The sequence below is a fragment of the Pristis pectinata genome, chromosome 7 (assembly GCF_009764475.1).
Source record: "Pristis pectinata isolate sPriPec2 chromosome 7, sPriPec2.1.pri, whole genome shotgun sequence".
Classification (NCBI taxonomy): domain Eukaryota; kingdom Metazoa; phylum Chordata; class Chondrichthyes; order Rhinopristiformes; family Pristidae; genus Pristis; species Pristis pectinata.
In genome coordinates this window covers 42,736,570-42,754,584 of record NC_067411.1, presented here as the reverse complement: position 1 = coordinate 42,754,584, position 18,015 = coordinate 42,736,570, and the positions used below count along the sequence as shown (strand labels likewise).

Below are 18,015 nucleotides of genomic sequence, written 5' to 3'. Positions count from 1 at the left end.
CAGCCTTTCTCAAGTAAAATATATTCCTATTCATTGTTACATTGTCATTTGTAATGTGTACACAATACATAGTGTATGTACCCTTGTGGGTTCATGGTGAAATTACACACAGTGTGCATGAAAAAGATAAAGTTCTAAAAGATGTGTCTGGTTTATTACATTTCTCAGTTAAGTCAAGTTTATTGTCTTGTGCACAAGTATGGTGAGGTAGTGTACAATGAAAAACTTGCAGCAGCATCACAGGCACACAGAACATAAATTATGCATAAAATTATACAATAGTGTAAAAAAAGACAACAAAAGCAAGACCTTACTGCAAAAAAATCAAAGACACAATCAAAGACAAATCTATGGTAGTGCAAGAAGTAGTGTTCCGTTGCTGAGGTAGGGTTAGGGTTGTGCAGGTGTGTTCAAGAACCTGATGGTTGTAGGAAAGTAGCTGTTCCTGAATCTGATTCTGTACCCGCTGCCTGACGGTGGCAGCGAGAAGAGGACGTGACCCAGATGCTGGGGATCCTTGATGTTAGATGCCACCTCCTTGAGTCAGCACCTCCTGTAGATGCTTTCAATGGTGGGGAGGGCTGTGTCCACACGTCTCTGCAGCCTCTTGTGTTCATGTGCATTGGAATTGCTGTATCAGGCTGTAATAACACTAGTCAGGGTCCACGAATGGCCAAAAGGTTTGGTGCTTAGTGACCAACATGAATGGTCTGCCTAATGGGAACTGATAGACCCTTGTGATCCTATATGTGATTGCCAATACTTCCTCCATCTGAAAGTGGCTCATCTTACCCTTTGTTATTATGCATGATGCAAAGACAATGTTTTTTTCTTGGCAATGTCCATGATTTAGCTTATCACCACACCAACTTCATAACTGGAGGTATCATATGGGAGGTGCAGTGCATGAGTGGTGTCATGATGCACTAGTTTGCTACTGAGGCTTCTCTTGCAGAGGTTGAATGCCTTCTGCTGTTCCCTTTCCAACCATCATGCTTCATCCTTCAATACTTGATGCATCAGTGTTAATTCATTTGCAAGGTCTGCAGAAACTTGGTACAATTTTGAATCATACCTAAGAAAGGTGGAAGTTCAGCAATATTCTCAAATTCTCTAACCTTGATCTTTTCCTTGACCAGGTGTATGCTGTTTGCATCCATCATCGAGCCCAAATAAAATACTTCTTTCTGCAGAAAGACACATTTACTCTTCTTGTAGCTTAATGTAATCCTCATGAATCCTCCTGAAAACCTCTTCACGTGGAAATTTTCCTTCCCTGGCAATTGCAATCAGAACATCATCTTCATTGCATAATCAACGTTGAATTTCCTATATCATCTTATTCACGATGGCCTGAAATGTGTTGGATGACAACTCTATGCCATAAAGCAACTTGGTATATGCATTAAGCATGGATGTTGATAATTTCATTATCCCCATTTAATTGTGCATTTGCTGAGGACACATTCAAATTTGCCCTCTGTAAATTCAGCACTCAGATCCTGTGAGATAGATAAATGGTATTGTTCATTGTCCTTGATTGAGGGTTACTTTATAAAGTTTGCAAAGCTGCATATTTTTGCCTGCCTTGGGCACCACAGTAGATATCAATCACTTACACTTCTGTTTTGACCAGCACACCATGTTTGAGTTGTCCAACTCGTCCTCTATTTCAGCCTTCAGTGCATATAGTACTGGTCCGGGCTTGTAGCAGCATGGCTTGATATTTAGCCATGTGTCTGTGAAAGTTGTGTCCCTTAAAGCCAAGATACAAGCCTTTGAACAGATCTGTGGTTCACTCCAGAAGCTTTTCTAGACATTGTTGCAAAATGTACTCAGTAAATACATTCTCTCAATTCACATTTAATATTTTGAACCAAGAGTTGGTCTGTTGGCAACAATAACTGCTAACTTCATTTTTTGACCATTATGAATGTAATGTATTCTTGCACGTTCTGAGACACAGTCCATATATTTCTGAAGAGGTAGAGGTTTATTTACAAGCCAGCACCTTTAAAACTATTTACATGCTGAGACTTGAAGACTTGCTGCAGACTGAATGTCTGTGAAGTTGCTACATTGTTGAGAAGCAGGCACATTATAGGACCCTCCTGTCCAATTCAGGTCAGAGCATGAACACACATAAACTTTGTTCTATGCTTAAAGATGCACCAGAATGAGAAACTACACATGGCATCAAATCTAGAACTTCCGTTATCCAATCAGAATATGTTTAAGATTCAGCAAGCTTTCCACTGACGGCACAACACACAAGATTCTGGAGCAACTCCGCAGGTCAGGTGGCATCTATTGGAGGGAAATGGGTAGTTAACATTTCAGGTCAAGACCCTTCACCTGGTCTGAAAGATAGAGGGGAGATAGCCAGTAAAACAAAAAGCTGAAGTGAGGGGGTAGAGCAAGAGCTAGCAAATGATAGATGGATCAAGGTGAGGAGAGTGGAAATAGCCATAGAAGTAATGCTCCACCTTCGTCTCCTCTCTCCTATCAGATTCCATCATCTTCAGCCCTTTGTCGCCTCCACCTATCACCTCCCAGCTTCTATCACTATAGATGCTGCCTGACCCGCTGAGTTTCTGCAGCATCCTGTGTGTTACTCCAGATTCCAGCATCTGCAGTCTCTTGTGTGTCTGTGTTTTCACTAATGGCACTTTGCTGAACATCATAATGCACATATCTCTGGTCATAACCAAGCAGTCAGTAGCTATATTGATGTACTGACTATTAACTCTCACTTACTAAATTTAGCATCCCTACATTTTTCTGCTAATGCTGCTGACAGAATATAATAGTTTAAATTTTGCCCTTCAGGCTGCTTGCCACCTCCTTGGAAGGATAACGGACCCGAAATGTTAACTGTTTCTCTTTTCACAGATGCTGCCTGCTGAGCTGAGATTTCTTTGCACATTTGCTGTTCTTATTTTCAAATTACAGCATCTGCTGATTTTCATCACCTACCTTGTTCTAACCTCTCCTTTGTGGTTTTCTGTTCCCAGTGTTTCCCCTATTGAGAACATGCTTAGCTGGCGTTATTCTGGTCTGTCATCTATGTCTAGCCCTTAGCTCTGAGGTTAGTGCCCTTCTTACAAGAGTGCAGAGTATTATTCTCTGCTCTAAACTGGTATTTCTGCAACGGATGATCTCTGTTACATAGGCAGCAGCTTTTCCCATATCTGCTGTATTTGGCAACAAGCTTGTTCATTGGGCTAAACGTTGGAGCTTGCAACCATGTGAACACACACTGCACTTACACTGATGTAAAGCAACAGCAAAATATTTTAGAAGTCATCTCCATTGATGTGGTTATCAAGTGTTAAAACTTGGGAATCCACTCATTCGCCTGGCTGAAATCACGTTGAACAACTTCTCCAAATCCACTAACTTTCTCCAGATCAAAGGTAAAGCTGGGGGAACTTGCAAGAGCTCAAGCTACACCTGTTTTTATGTGGGGTAGATGGAACAGCTCTGCTTCAGTCCTGCTTGGCCCCACCCTCAACTTTCTCCACTACATTAGTGTCTGCATGGGTGCTGTTTCCTGCGATCATCCAGAGCTCTCAAATTTCATTATTCTTGCTGCCATTTTCCACCCTGCTTTCACTTTCAGATGACCCATCTCTGGCTCTTTGCTTTCTGGATCTCTCTGTCTCCATCCCAGGGACAGGCCGGTAAGAAACAAACATAATCAGCCTACAGATTCCCACGGCTATCTCGTCTGTATTTTTCTCCCACCCTGACACCTGTAAAAGTTTCAATTCATTCTCCTAGTTTCTCTGCTGTTGTATTTGCTCCAATGAAGAGTCTTTCCAGAGGAGTGCCTCTGAGGTGTCATCCTTCAGGAACCATGTGTTTCTCTCCACTATAGTCAACGGAGCCCTTGACTGCATCTATTTCCTGCACTTCTGTTTTCACCTCCTCTCCTCCTGGACAGAGCAATAATAGAGCTCCCTCATCATCACTTCCATCCCACCAGCTTCATCTTTCAGTGGGTCATTCTTTGCCATTTCCACCATCTTCAATAAGATTCCACCACCAGAGGGACATTTCCCTTCCCACCTCTCAGTATTTTGAAGCGACCATTTCATTTGTGATCTTTGGATCCATTCTTCCATCCCTACCATTCCCCTTGTTACATCATTTTCCCATGCAACTGCAGCAGTTGCAATACCTCTCCTTTCACCTCTTCCCTTCCCTTCCCTTCCAGGAACTCAGTCTTTCCAGGTGAAGCAGCAATTCACTTGCACCACTTCCAACTGGTGAACTGCATTCAATGTTCACAATGTGGTCTCTCTACACTGGAGAAACCAAACGGAGATTGGGTGACTGCTTTGTGGAACACCTAGGTTCAGTTCACGGAGTTATCCTGAGCTTCCTGTTCCATGCCACTTTAATTCCCTATCCCACTCGCATTCTGACCTATCAGTCTGTGGCTTCCTGTAACTGTCACAGTGGGACCAAATGCAAGCTTGAGGAACAGCACCTCATCTTTTGTTTGGGTACATCGCAGCCTTCTCGATTTGGTATCAAATTCTACACTTTCAGGTAACTTGCCAGGTCATCCACCTGTGATATTGGCTCAGTTCCTCTCTCTCCTTTAGCACAGCTTGACCTGCTGGGTGTGTACAGCATCCTTGCCTTTCATGATTCCTACATTCCTTTCTTTGTGTTCTCTAGCTGCCCACACTTCATTGCTTTTTTGAACAAAGGGCCATGTTCTCTCTCCTTAACTGCTCCCAATAACCCAAAAGCCAGATGACCTTGTTTACAGTTCACAGATAATCCTGGCCTCACCCTGTCAGAGACATTGCCTTTATCCTAGCCATCCCTCCCCCATCTTCCCTGGAGTTTGATACTAACTTGTTTTCTCAATTTCCTTGTTCTGATGAAGGGTCTTTGACCTGAATCATTAACTCTGCTCCTATTTCCACAGACCCTGCCTGACCTGCTGAGCATTTCCAGCTTTTTCTGTTTTTAATTTCAGATTTTCAGACTTTTTTTTTGATTTTCATGAAGTCAGTCTATTCAATAATACAAATCAATTTGCTGATCTGCTTAGCAGCTCATGAATTTGTCTTGCACTGTTCACTTCAAGAAGGTGAAACTTGTACTAGATCAGTGGACATACCACTACTAAATCACCAGGGACTCCTCTGACCCTTGGTTTTTGGTCCCCAGTTTGTAACTTTTTGTAGTATCTGAGAGTGCCAAATTAAAGTGATTTTTCCATACCTATTACTTCATAAAATAAAACATCTTTTTGCCTTGCTGGAGTGATGAACATACAAGACAGTCTCTGTCAGTAAGATTGCTTTCTTACATTTGCATTTTGAGCAGAAAAAGATTCAACTCATCTCTGTATTAAAGAGGCAACTTCTTATTTTTAAACAATGGAATTGTCCAGTTAAGCATTGTCATGGTTGAAGCCTTGCTCTCTTGCCCTCAATTTCAATCCTGTAAAACATCTATGTAAGAACTAAAGGGTTCTTGCATTTTATCATAGGCTATAAAGGTCCAAATGTAGCCAGGTTATATCTGTGCTGCTGTCTTGCATTGTTTGTGCTTTAACCATTGCAGTGCTGAATTAGACACTTCTATTGTTTAACAATGAAGTTCACCCATTTCATGTAAGGTGAATTTTTTTCCCCTCAGAGGATTGTGAGTCTTTGCAACTTTTTTCCTTCAGGGATAGTGGAAGCAGATTCTTTGAATATTTTTTAAGACAAAGATAGATAGGTTCTTGCTAAGCAAGGGGCTGAAAGGTAACCGAGAGTGTGGAGTTGAGCTCACAATCAGAAAAACCATGATTAAAAGTATTAAACATATTAAACGGTGCATCAGGCTTGAGGAGCTGAATGGCCTACTCTTGATCATATGCTCAGAAACACAGGCCCTTTAATTCTCCTGTTCCTGAATCTAAACACAAATCCCTTCACTTCTGGTCCATGTGTTGTGATTTGCCCTACTGTTGTGAGTGCACAGTTGATGGATGTCTTCAATGACCACACTAGTTTGGAGAGCTTTTTGATTCCTTCTGATCACCGGTGCATTAGACTGTATGTACCCTTGTGTTCTTAATGAAGTAACATGAAGAGTAACACACAGGAAACATGGTGATCTCCAAGGACCTCTCTGCCTTCATGGGTAGATGTTGAAGATCTTATGGCACTACTTGATGAAGAGGAGCATTGTTCTCCCTCGTGGCCTAGCCGATATTAATCACCCAAATTCCATCACTATAAACAGACTATCTGGCCTTTAGTTTTATTAATATCATCACATTGCTTTTTTTTGGGAGCTCTGCCCAAATCAGCGGCCACATTTCCTACAATGTGATTTGGACTACACTTCAAATGTACTTGAATGTCAATAAGGTGCCTTGATAGGGAGGTGAAAGGCATATTAGCAAACAAGTCTTTTGGTGAAGTAACAATGGGCCAGTTTGGTGTTAAATATCTATGTGCCTGGCATTGTAAATTTTTTTTAATTTAAATTTTATTTACAGCGTGGTAACAGGCCCTTCCAGCCCAACGAGTCCACGCTGCCCATTTTAAACCCAAATTAACCTACCCGTGCGTCTTTGCAACGTGGGAGGAAACCGGAGCACCCGGAGGAAACCCACGCAGACACGGGAGAACGTACAAACTCCTTACAGACAGCGACGGGAATCGAACCCCGATCGCTGGTGCTGTAATAGCGTCGCGCTAACTGCTACACTACCGTGCCACAGAGATCTTCTTTAGTCCCATATTCTGCACTGATAGAATAGTAGACCCCAAGTAGGAGGCTATTACGCCCACCAAGGTCATACTAGGTCTTTAAGGAACAATGCATTTTCACTTTTTATCCATATCACTTCAGTTGCGGCTTGTTCAACGTTTATTCAATTCCCTGTTGAAAGCTGGTACTCAATCTGTTTTCTGAGCCCAAGGAATGAGCATGCTTCTGGCGCTGTACCTTTGGAGGCTCAGGGATAACTGGCAGATTGCTTAGTTTGGGATAACAGGAAGATTGGGCAAAGTAATGTTCACAGGGGGGCATGATAGGGGGGAAGGAGCAGCACAGAAAATTCTACCAGGACTTTCACTGTGTGGATGATAGTGGTGCAGCTGGTAGAACAGCTGCCTCCCAGCGCCAGAGACCCGGGTTTAATCCTGACCTTGGGTGTTGTCTGTGTGGAGTTTGTATATTCTCCCTGTGACTGCATGGGTTTACTCCAGGTGCTCTGGTTTCCTCCCACATCCTAAAGACGTGTGGGTTGGTAGGTTAGTTGGCCACTGTAAATTGCCCCTAATGTTTTTAAGTCAATGGAAGAATCTCTGGGGATTTGATGGAATGTGCAGAGAATTAAATAAAAACATGGGGTTAATGGGCAATTAGGGTGAATACATGGTTGATGGTTAGCATGGACTCAATGGGACAAAGGGCCTGTTTCCATGCTCTGTCTCTTTATGACTCGGCGAAACACACGCTTACACTGAAGTTACTTCTGTATTCCCATTCCCTACACATGGAAGTGTCTGCACCTCGTCAACATAAGTGGTCACCTGTATAAAATGTTGGCTTCACCAGCTGGTGCCATGGGAATGCTTTTGCCTATTAGCACTCTGTAAAGCTGCCTCCTAATACTCTGCACAGAAGTACAGACTGGGGAATAGGGTGTATGCACGGTCAAGGGGTGCAGGAATTCCCCACCCCCAAGCCCTCCATCAGCTCTTCAGTGATATCATTGTGGAGCATTACATTCAGGAGAAAAGTGGCAGATTAAAGGAGTAAATGAGGGGGTGGGGTGAAGAGTCAAATACATTGCAGTGTGTGGAGTGACTGCATTTTTTCTGCGTTGCAGCCAGCAATGTTTGTTCGACCTGTCATATTAATGCGACATGCACGACCGAAAAAGGGATCGAAACCTGCACCTGTAACTATGGATTCTCTGGAAACGGAATAAGTATCTGCTCAGGTTGGAAAATAATTCTTTTGTTCTTTGGCATGACAACAGCTTGTAGCCTGTGGATGCTGGCTAGCCCAACGTTAATTATCCATCCCTCACAGCCCTAGACCGGTTGTGGGAGGGGAGTTGAGCTGCTTACTTTACAATTGAGTGGCATACGAAGCCCTTCAGAGGGCAGTTACAAGTCAACCACATTGCTCTGGTCCAATAGTCACATCAAGTTCAGGGAGGATAAGCATGACAGAGTTACTTTCCCTTGCGGGCCTTAAAATGCCCTGGAATCTTCCTCCTGGATAGAACAAACAAGACCTTTCATCTGAAGTATGGTGTCTGCAACTGTGCAGCACTGACTCAGTGTTACATTCAAAGCACAAGATTATGTGCTCTAGTCTTGAACTTCAGACAAGTGTGCTTCTCACATTCCAGCATCTGAACATCCCCTTAAGTTCTATTTCATCACATTTCCTTTTATGCAAGGACATAAGAAATAGGAGTAGTCCATTTAGCCTTCAAGTCTACCTGACCGTTCATCAAGGTCAAGGCTGATCTTTCACCTCAGCACCATGTTCCTGCGCCACCCTCATGTCCCTTGATTCCCTTACTATCCAGAAATCTCTTGACCTCTGTTTTGTATAAACTCAATGATTGAGCTTCCGTGCCTTCTGGAGTAGGAAATTCCAAAGATTCACCACATTTTGGGTGAAGAAGTACCTCCTCATCTCATCCCTAAATGAGCTACCCCTTCTGACCCTTGGTTCTAGACCCTTGCCAGAGGACACGTCCTCCCCACATCCAGTACGTCAAGCCCTTTTAGAATTTTGTATATTTCAATGAGATCTCTTTTTCTTCTGACCTCTAGAGAATACAGATCTCGTCTACTCAATTTCTCCTCATGTTAAATGTGTCATCCCTGGAATCAGTGTAATGTAGTTTGCTGCACTTTCTCTATGGCAAGTACAGTATATCCTTCTCTAGGTAAGGAGACCAAAACTATACACAATCAGTTCCCAATTTCTTGCTGCATCTGCATGTTGGCTTTCTGTGAACTGAGTGCAAGGACACCCAAGCCCCTTTGGACATCAAGACTAACCAATCTCTCACTATTTAAAAAAAAATGTTTTTTTTTTGCACCAGGGAAACATATGATCACATAACCAATCAGGTCTGCTTCTTTCTCCATGGGTGCTGCCTGACTTGTTGAGTGTTTCCAGCATTTTCTGTTTTAATTTCAGATTTCCCAGCATCTACAGTTCTATGATTTTTATTTATTGTTGTATTTCTCTTCCATAATGCCCTTCTCGAAGAAGTTCTGCTCCACTCTCCAACCAAATTTCCATCTGTCTCTTTTTCCTTGTTCACCCTCAGTGGTTTCTGTTTCCCATCTTGTCATTGATCAGAACTTGCTTCCACAGCCACATCTATTTCCTTAGCAAATGTCTCTGGCACCAGCTCATTCCTGTGGATTTGTACTGAGATTCTACCTTTCACAATTTGAATCCATCCAGGATCACAGGTGTGCTCGTACAATCCAGTATTTCCCTAAGACCTGTTCTCATCATATTCTGAGATGCACGCATCTGCACATGTATCCTCTTGGCCTCTCTCTGCAACAACACCAATTCACTCTGTCTCAAAACTGACATCATCTGCCATTCTGTGTCCAGCCACTTCCATTCTCCCTGCATTTTCCCATGCAACCACAAGAGATGCAATACCTGTCCTTGCACTTCTTCCCTTCTTATGATTGAGGGAGCCAAACAGTCCTTTCAAGTTAAGCAATGATTCACTTGCACTTCTTCCATTCTAGTGTACTGCATTCGGTGCTCACGATATGTCTCCTGTGCACTGGAGAAACCAAATGCAGATTGAATGAGCCCTTTGCAGAGCACCTGCATTGTCAGCAGGGAGAGTTCTGAGTCTCCTGTTGCCTGCCACTCCAGTTCTCCATCCCACTCCTATTCTGACCTATCAGTCTTTGGCCTACTGCACTGTAAGCCTGAGGAACAGCACCTCATCTTCACTCTGGGCAAGTTGCAGTCTCCTGGACTCTGTATTGACTTCTATAACTTAAGGTAGATGGTCCCCTGTTTGGACAGTTCTGCTCTAGGTAATCCATTGTGGCATTGGCCCTGTTATTCTCTCTTCATTAGCACAGCCTGACTTGATGGTCATGTCCTACAGACCTGCATCCTGTAAGTCTTATGTTCCTTTGTTTGTGTTCTCTCTCCAACTGTTCTCATTTCATAGCCTTTCCATTCCTTTGTTCATGTTCTGTTCCTCCAACTGTCCTCGTTAATTTAGGAATTGAAGACTTATCTACGGCTTACTCCCGCTGCAACCTTGGCCTCACTATGTCAGAAGTAGTTCCTTTGCCTTATCCATCCCTCCTCTATCCTCGCTGCAACTTCAAACTAACTTGTTTTCTCTCCTTTTCGATTGTGACAAAGGGACTTTCACCTGAATCATTAACTCTGTTCTTCCTTCCGTAGATGCTGGGTGTTTCTAGCATGCTCTGTTTTATTACCAGTCATAGTTCTTGTTATACACTGGCTGGTGAACCAAACATACAGAAGAAAATAAAATCCATGGTTTTGCTCTATTAGTATTTACTTTTATTCATTTGCAGGACCTGGGTGTCACTGACAAGGCCAGCATGTATTGTCCTTCCCTAATAGTAGCTGTGAAGGTTGTGGTCAGCAATCTTCTTGAACCCTTCAGTTGATCTGGTGAAGGTTTTCCCAAATCCTGGGGAGTTCCAGGATTCAGATCCAGTTCCTACAGTCATCCTTATTTCTTGGTGGTAGAGTTTGTGGGTTTGGAAGACGCTGGTAGAGTAGCCTAGCCGAGTAACTGTACTGCACTTCCTAGATGGTGGAAACTGTGGCCAGTGTGTGCCATTGTTGGAGAGAATCATAGTGGATAGGGTGGCTTTGTCATGGGTGGTGTTAAAGTTTTTAGGATGTTGAGTTGTTGGAACTATACACATTCAGGCTGAGAGAGAGTATTCTATCACAGTCCTTATGCCATGTCAGTGGTGGAAAGGCCTTTGGCTGTCGGGAGGTGGATCCATTGAATGTCAGGAGTGGCTGGTTAGACTCTCTTGTTAGAGATGATGATTGCCTAATATTTTCTGGTGCAAATGTTACTTGCCACAGCAGCCCATGCCCAAGTGTTGTCTAGATCTTGCTGCATGTCGGCATGGTCTGCAATGTTGTTTGAGGAGTTACGACTACAATTAGACGTTGTGCAGTTATCAGGGAGCATCGCAACTTCTGACCTTATGGTGGCAGGAAGGTTACTGATGAAGCATTTGAAGGAACCTTTGCAGTGATATCCTAGGACTGGGCTGATTTGATATCCAGCAACCAAAACCATACTCCTTTGGAGTACTTTTCTTTTGTATCCTACTGACCGGTTTTGCTCTATTACTATTTTAGCACTCCCTGATGCCACATTTGGTCAAATGCTACTTTGATATCAAGGGCAGTCACTCTCATCTCACCTCTGAAATTTGGTTATTTGATCCACATTTGGAGCAAGACTGTGATGAGGTCTGGAGTTGAGTTATCCTGGTGAAACCTAAACTGAGCACGGGTGAGTAGTGTTATTGGTGACTGTGTCACTTGAGAGCACTTTCAATGGCAATTTCCATCCTTTTTCTGATAATTGAGAGTTGACTGATTGGCAGGATAGAGTAATTAGCCATATTGGATTTGTTCTGCTTTTGTATGAACAAGACATACCAGGGCAATTTTCCACATTGCCAGTTGATGCCAGTGGAATAGCTTGTTCCAGAGTGCGGAGGTTCAGTACTACAGCCTGTCTCTTGTCTGATCCCATTGCTTTTGCTATAACCATTTGCTCTCACTTGATATCACTGGGTTCTGTGATGGTGGGGACCTGGGGAGAAAGGATTCATTCTTTGACTGAAGATGGTTACAAGTGTTCAAGCTGGCTTTTGGCACTGGTATGCTCGTCTCCCCCATTGTGGAAGATGGTGATGTGCTTGAAGCCTCATTCTCCTGTTGACTTATCCACCACTATCTATTACTGGATGCAGCAGTGCTGCTGTTGCAATGGATATGTCTCCAATATGATATGACTGACTCACATTTATGTAATTTTTTTCTAGATAAAAATGAATGTCAGATAGGGGCTGAGAAGATCTGCGGGCCACATGCTGCTTGTTATAACACACACGGCAGCTACTACTGTACGTGTAATAAAGGATACAGACCATCCAACAATATGGATTCATTCACACCTAATGATGGAACACATTGTACAGGTATTTCATTGGTTTCATATTCTATGATGTGAATTTATGTTTAGGTTTACGAAGTGGGAAAACAAAGTCCAATGCGACACAAGTAGTCCATTGGGAAAACTGAATTGCCAGAATACTGTTCCAAATTTTAAACAAATTTCAATAGTGGCAATCTTAAAATATTGTTTGGCAATTTCTACACAACAGTATACATTTTTGCCTCCGTGTGCATGGGAACTTTTATACCTGGGAAGTTTGCCTGCTGCAGGCCCCCCTGGCCATTGAACCTTTCCCCTTAAGGGATGAGTTCATGTCTGTGGTAGGTATTTGAGACTAAATTGTCTTGGTATGCAGTGGCTGAAGAGGATGAGGATCCTGTGTGTTTTTCTAGTCCAGTTCCTTATCAACATGAGGGTATAACAGTACCATCTCGGAAACAGGCAAAAGGTAGCCACTAACAGATACAGAATCATGTTGCATTGTTTGATTAGGGTTATCAGGATAATGCTGAGGAGCCATCTTCTCTATATTCATCCCGTCAAAGCCTTTCATATTCATAAGATCTAGGGAAAAGATCCCCAATCTCCCCTGTCAGTTCTACATCTTGCTCAAAAGTCTCTGTGCACCTTCTCCAAATTCACCAGCAAGCTGAGTGCAATTAATTTCATGAACTAGAAAATCGAATTAAAATCTCCTCCTGATTTTGCTTAACCTTCAGCTTTAGCTTCTGATTGCCTTGAACTTTTCTTGGGAGCTTTATCCTATTTTGCTTGACAGTGGATAGGACTTGCTCTCTTTTCCTGAGGTCAACCCAGCGTTCTAGAAAGGATTTATCAATCTATGGATTGATCCTGGTCTCTGTTTATACTTTGCCCTCTGCTGTTGGTGTCCTGAGTGTGCTGACCAATTCCCCCCTCGCCTTTTGCACGACTTTCTATTTTCCAACTTGCATCACTTCATTTACTATGAAACAGGTTATCCATAGTTGAGATTAAAGCTAATTTAAAAACCAGAAGTGAGATGAGGTGAAGCAGGAGCTGCAGTGATCTGGAGTGCCATGCAGGAAAGGGTGGTGGAAGCAGATCCAAAGATACCTGGCAAAACAGACCAGGTAGGTACTTGAAAGGGAAAGGTTGTGGGGAGATTTCAGTGGAATGGACTGATTGGATGGTTTTCAAAGAGCAGACATAGGAGGAAGCAAAAATTTAAAAAAAGCTGCAGATGCTGGAAATCTAAATTCCAAATGTGTGGCTGAGTAGTAGAATCTGGGTAAAGTTAATGAGAATGTGGGCAGAATAAAAATGGATTAATGTAGGATTGGTGCAAATGTGTGGTTGATGGTCAATGCAGACTCAATGGGCTGATAGGCCTGTTTCCATGTTCTACCTTTCTATGACTATGATATAACATATCTTGTATTAAATATTTACAAATAACAGAACAAAATAACTTTTGTGTCTACCCAGCTATTGACTGTGGAACATCTCCAATTTTACTGAATACGTTGAGATACCCACCCGTTAACACAACTTATGGAAATACAGTGCTGTATCATTGTGCACTTGGCTATAAGTATGTGACAGGAAACACCAGTTTAACGTGTTCTATCCTGGGCCATTGGGAAGGACGACTCCTTGAGTGTGAAGGTCAGTATTCCAGAATACTTCGGTGTTAAAGCTTTGTGCAAGTAATGTTGCAGAGTTGGCTCTGCATTTACTGGAGGTATTTAAAGAGGAGGTACCTACATTCCTGAAAGTTTGGGGAATTGAATGCCATGGGGAACAAAAGAGGAGTTGAGGCCTGAGGCAGATCAGTCATGATCATAATGAATGGTAGGGAAAGGCCTGAGGGACCAGGTGGGCTACTCCTGCTCCTATTTTCTTGCCATTGATCCATGTAAACCCTGCATAAATATTTTGCGGTGTCTGTGATAAATTCTGTGAGAGGTGCTGAAGCTCAATTGCTACTGAATAACAGCTTATATTTGGTGGCATAGGTTTGAGGTGGTGTTTGCAGAATAAATTTTAGCCTCAGAACACGGATTTAATTCAGCTTCCATTTTAAAGACAAGCATTGTATTATTTTAAGTGCTATGATCTCATATTATTTATACACTTAGAGAGCAAAACTTAATAGAATTTAGTGGTTAGTGAAACAGATTGAATTACAGAAATTTCTTTCTCATATAGAACAGGGAGCTTAGTTCTTGCAATTTTATTTAAAGTAGTTACAGTGTTGATGCACACTGTATTTTCAGATGTATAGATAAGAGTGACATGGATTTAGTTAGTAACTTTTTTCACCTTTATGTCCCAAATTGTTTTATAGCCAATGAAGTACTTCATTTTAACAGGCAGTTATAGTTGCCTCAGAAAAGCAGCCAACATAATCAAGGACCACTCCCACCCCAGTCATTCTCTCTTCTCCCCTCTCCTGTCAGGCAGAAGAATCAAAAATCTGAGAGCATGAACCACCAAGCTCAAGGACAGCTTCTATCCCATTGTTAGTAGACTCTTGAATGGACCTCTCATACACTGAAAGATGAACTCTTGACTTCCCAATCTACCTCGTCATGGCCCTTGCACTTTTTTTGTTTACCTGCACTGCACTTTCTCTGTAACTGCAACAGTATATTCTGTATTCTGTTTTCTTTTTACTACGTGGATATATTATGTATGGCATGCTTTGTCTGGATGGCATGCAAAATAAAAGTTTCTCACTGTATTTCAGTACAGGTAACAATAATAAAATAAGACCAATACCAATAGAAAACACAATAGTTAATTTCAGCGCAGCAATCAGTAGTATCATGGTCCCCATTTAATCTGGTTTAGAAATGTTCTTGTACAATAAATATTGTCCAGTACACTGGGGAGATCTCCTCTGCTCTTCCTTAAAGTAGGGCCACGGGGTTTTTTATGGCTTGCTGAGGACGCAGACAAGCCTTTGGTTTAACTGCTGCCACAAAACAACTAATTTCACAACATATGTCAGTGATAAACACTGCGCAGCATAAGGGAGGGAGAGAGTTATGTAGACACGGTGCATCAGGTGACAGTTACCCCCCTTAGGGTAGGTACATCTGAGGTTCAGGAGGCAGATAGAATGGTGACTGTCAGGGGAGGGAAGAGGAAGAAGAAGTCAGGCAGGCAGACAGGACAGAGAACCCCGGAGGTTGTTCCTCTCAGTAACAAGTTTTCTGCCTTGGAAGCTGTCGAGGGGGATGACCTGCAGGGGCCTAGCTGCAGTTACCAGGTCTCTGGCACTGGGACTGGTACTGCTGCTCAGAAGGGAAGGGTGGGAAAGAGACATGCGGTAGTGATAGGGGACTCGATAGTCAGGGAAACAGACAGGAGGTTCTGTGGCAGTGAGCATGAATCCCAGATGGTATGTTGCCTCCCAGGTGCCAGGGTCTGGGATGTCACTGATCGGGTCCACAGAATTCTTGAGTGGGAGGGAGAGCAGCCAGAAGTTGTGGTCCATACTGGCACCAACGACATAGGTAGGAAGGGGGATGAGGTCCTGAAGAGTGAGTTCAGGGAGCTAGGCAGAAAATTGAGGAACAGGACCTCAAGGGTAGCAATCTCGGGATTGCTGCCAGTGCCACGTGATAGTGAAGGTAGGAATAGGAGGAGGTGGCAGATAAATGCGTGGCTGAGAAGCTGGTGCAGGAGGGAGGGTTTTAGATTTCTGGATCATTGGGATCTCTTCTCTGGAAGGTGGGACCTGTACAGAGAGGACGGGTTACACCCGAACCAGAAGGGGGCCAATATCCTTGCGGCGAGATTTGCTAGGGTGGTTCAGGAGGGTTTAAACTAGTTTGTGAAGGGGAAGGGAACCGGAGGAGTAGGTCAGAGGAAGAAGGGAATGGGGAAAAGTTAGATCAAACAGGTAGAGAGGCTTTGGGGAAGGAGAAGCAGAATAGAGGCTATAAAAGTAGTAAGGTAGATGGACTGAAGTGTGTTTACTCAAATGCAAGAAGTGTCAGGAATAAGGGGGATGAACTGAGGGCTTGGATAAGTATGGGGGACTATGATATCGTGGCTATTACTGAGACGTGGCTGACGTCAGGAGAGGAGTGGATATTGAATATTCCTGGTTTTCGGTGTTTTAAGAGGGATAGGGAAGGGGGGAGAAGAGGGGGAGGGGTGGCGATACTGGTCAGGGACGCTGTTACGGCTGTGGAAAAGATGGATGTTGTAGAAGGATCATCTCTAGAGTCCATATGGGTGGAATTAAGGAACAAGAAAGGAGCAGTTACTCTACTAGGAGTATTCTATAGGCCCCCCGGTAGCAGTAGAGATATAGAGGAGCAGATTGGCAGGCAGTGTTTGGAGAGAAGCAGAAATAACAGGGTTGTTATAATGGGAGACTTCAACTTCCCAAATATAGACTGGAACCTGCTTAGTGCCAAAGGTTTAGATGGGACGGAATTTGTTAAATGTGTCCAGGAGGGATTCCTGACGCAGTACGTTGACAGGCTGACTAGAGGGAATGCCATGTTAGATCTAGTTTTAGGAAATGAACCGGGACAGGTGAAGGATCTATTGTGGGTGAGCATTTGGGGGACAGTGACCATTGCTCCATAACCTTTAAAATTGTCATGGACAGGGACAGGTGCAAAGAGGACAGGAGGTTTTTCAATTGGGGAAGGGCTAACTACGAGGCTATAAGGAGAGTACTTGGGAGTGTAAATTGGGATGTCCTTTTTGAAGGAAAATGTACCATGGAGATGTGGTCGATGTTCAGGGATCTTATGCAGGATGTTAGGGATAAATACGTCCCGGTGAGGCAGAGAAGGAATGGCAGGGTGAAGGAACCATGGGTGACGAGAGAGGTGGAACGACTTGTTAGGGAGAAGAAGGTAGCATACGTGAGGTATAAGCAGCAAGGTTCAGACAGGGCCCGTGAGGAATATAGGGTAGCGAGGAAGGAACTTAAGAAAAGGCTGAGGAGAGCTAGAAGGGGACATGAAAAGGCTTTGGCTATTAGGGTTAAGGAAAATCCCAAGGCCTTTTTCAAGTACGTGAAGGGTAGGAGGATGGCTAGGGTGAAGGTAGGTCCGATTAAGGACAAAGGTGGGAGAATTTGCCTGGAGGCGGCGGAGGTGGGAGAAGTTCTGAATGAGTACTTCTCTTCGGTATTCACCAGGGAGAGGGGTCTTGATGATGCGGAAGGGAGTGCTGGTAGGGGTAATGTTCTTGAGGTTGTTGATATCAAGAGGGAGGATGTGTTGAAGTTGTTAAATAATATTAAGACAGATAAATCTCCGGGGCCTGACGGGATTTTCCCCAGGCTGCTTCGAGAGGCTAGGGAGGAGATTGCTGAACCGCTGGTAAGGATCTTTGAGTCCTCGTTGTCTACGGGGGTGGTGCCTGAGGATTGGAGGGTTGCGAATGTTGTCCCCTTGTTCAAAAAAGGTAATAGGGATAGGCCAGGGAATTATAGAGCGGTGAGTCTCATGTCTGTGGTGGGTAAGCTGTTAGAAAGGATTCTAAGGGATAGGATTTATGAACACCTTGAGAATCATGGATTGATTAGGGACAGCCAGCATGGCTTTGTGAAGGGAAGATCTTGCCTCACAAGCCTGATAGAGTTCTTTGAGGAGGTGACCAGGAAGATTGATGAGGGCAGTGCGGTGGATGTGGTTTACATGGATTTTAGTAAGGCATTTGATAAGGTTCCTCATGGTAGGCTTCTTCAGAAGGTCAGAGGCCAAGGGATCCAAGGAAGCTTGGCTGTGTGGATTAGGAATTGGCTTGCATGTAGAAAGCAGAGGGTTGTG

At 43.5% G+C, this 18,015-nt stretch overlaps 1 protein-coding gene across 1 annotated transcript in view; it reads left to right on the top strand.

Annotated features, from left to right (window-relative positions):
- The window catches only part of susd1 (sushi domain containing 1), a 90,377-nt gene that overhangs the window by 2,677 nt on the left and 69,685 nt on the right, over positions 1-18,015 (top strand). The window contains exons 2-3 of the mRNA XM_052019955.1: positions 7,859-7,972; positions 12,096-12,251. Coding sequence (XP_051875915.1) covers positions 7,859-7,972; positions 12,096-12,251 — 270 coding nt within the window. The remainder of the gene's footprint in view (positions 1-7,858; positions 7,973-12,095; positions 12,252-18,015) is intronic.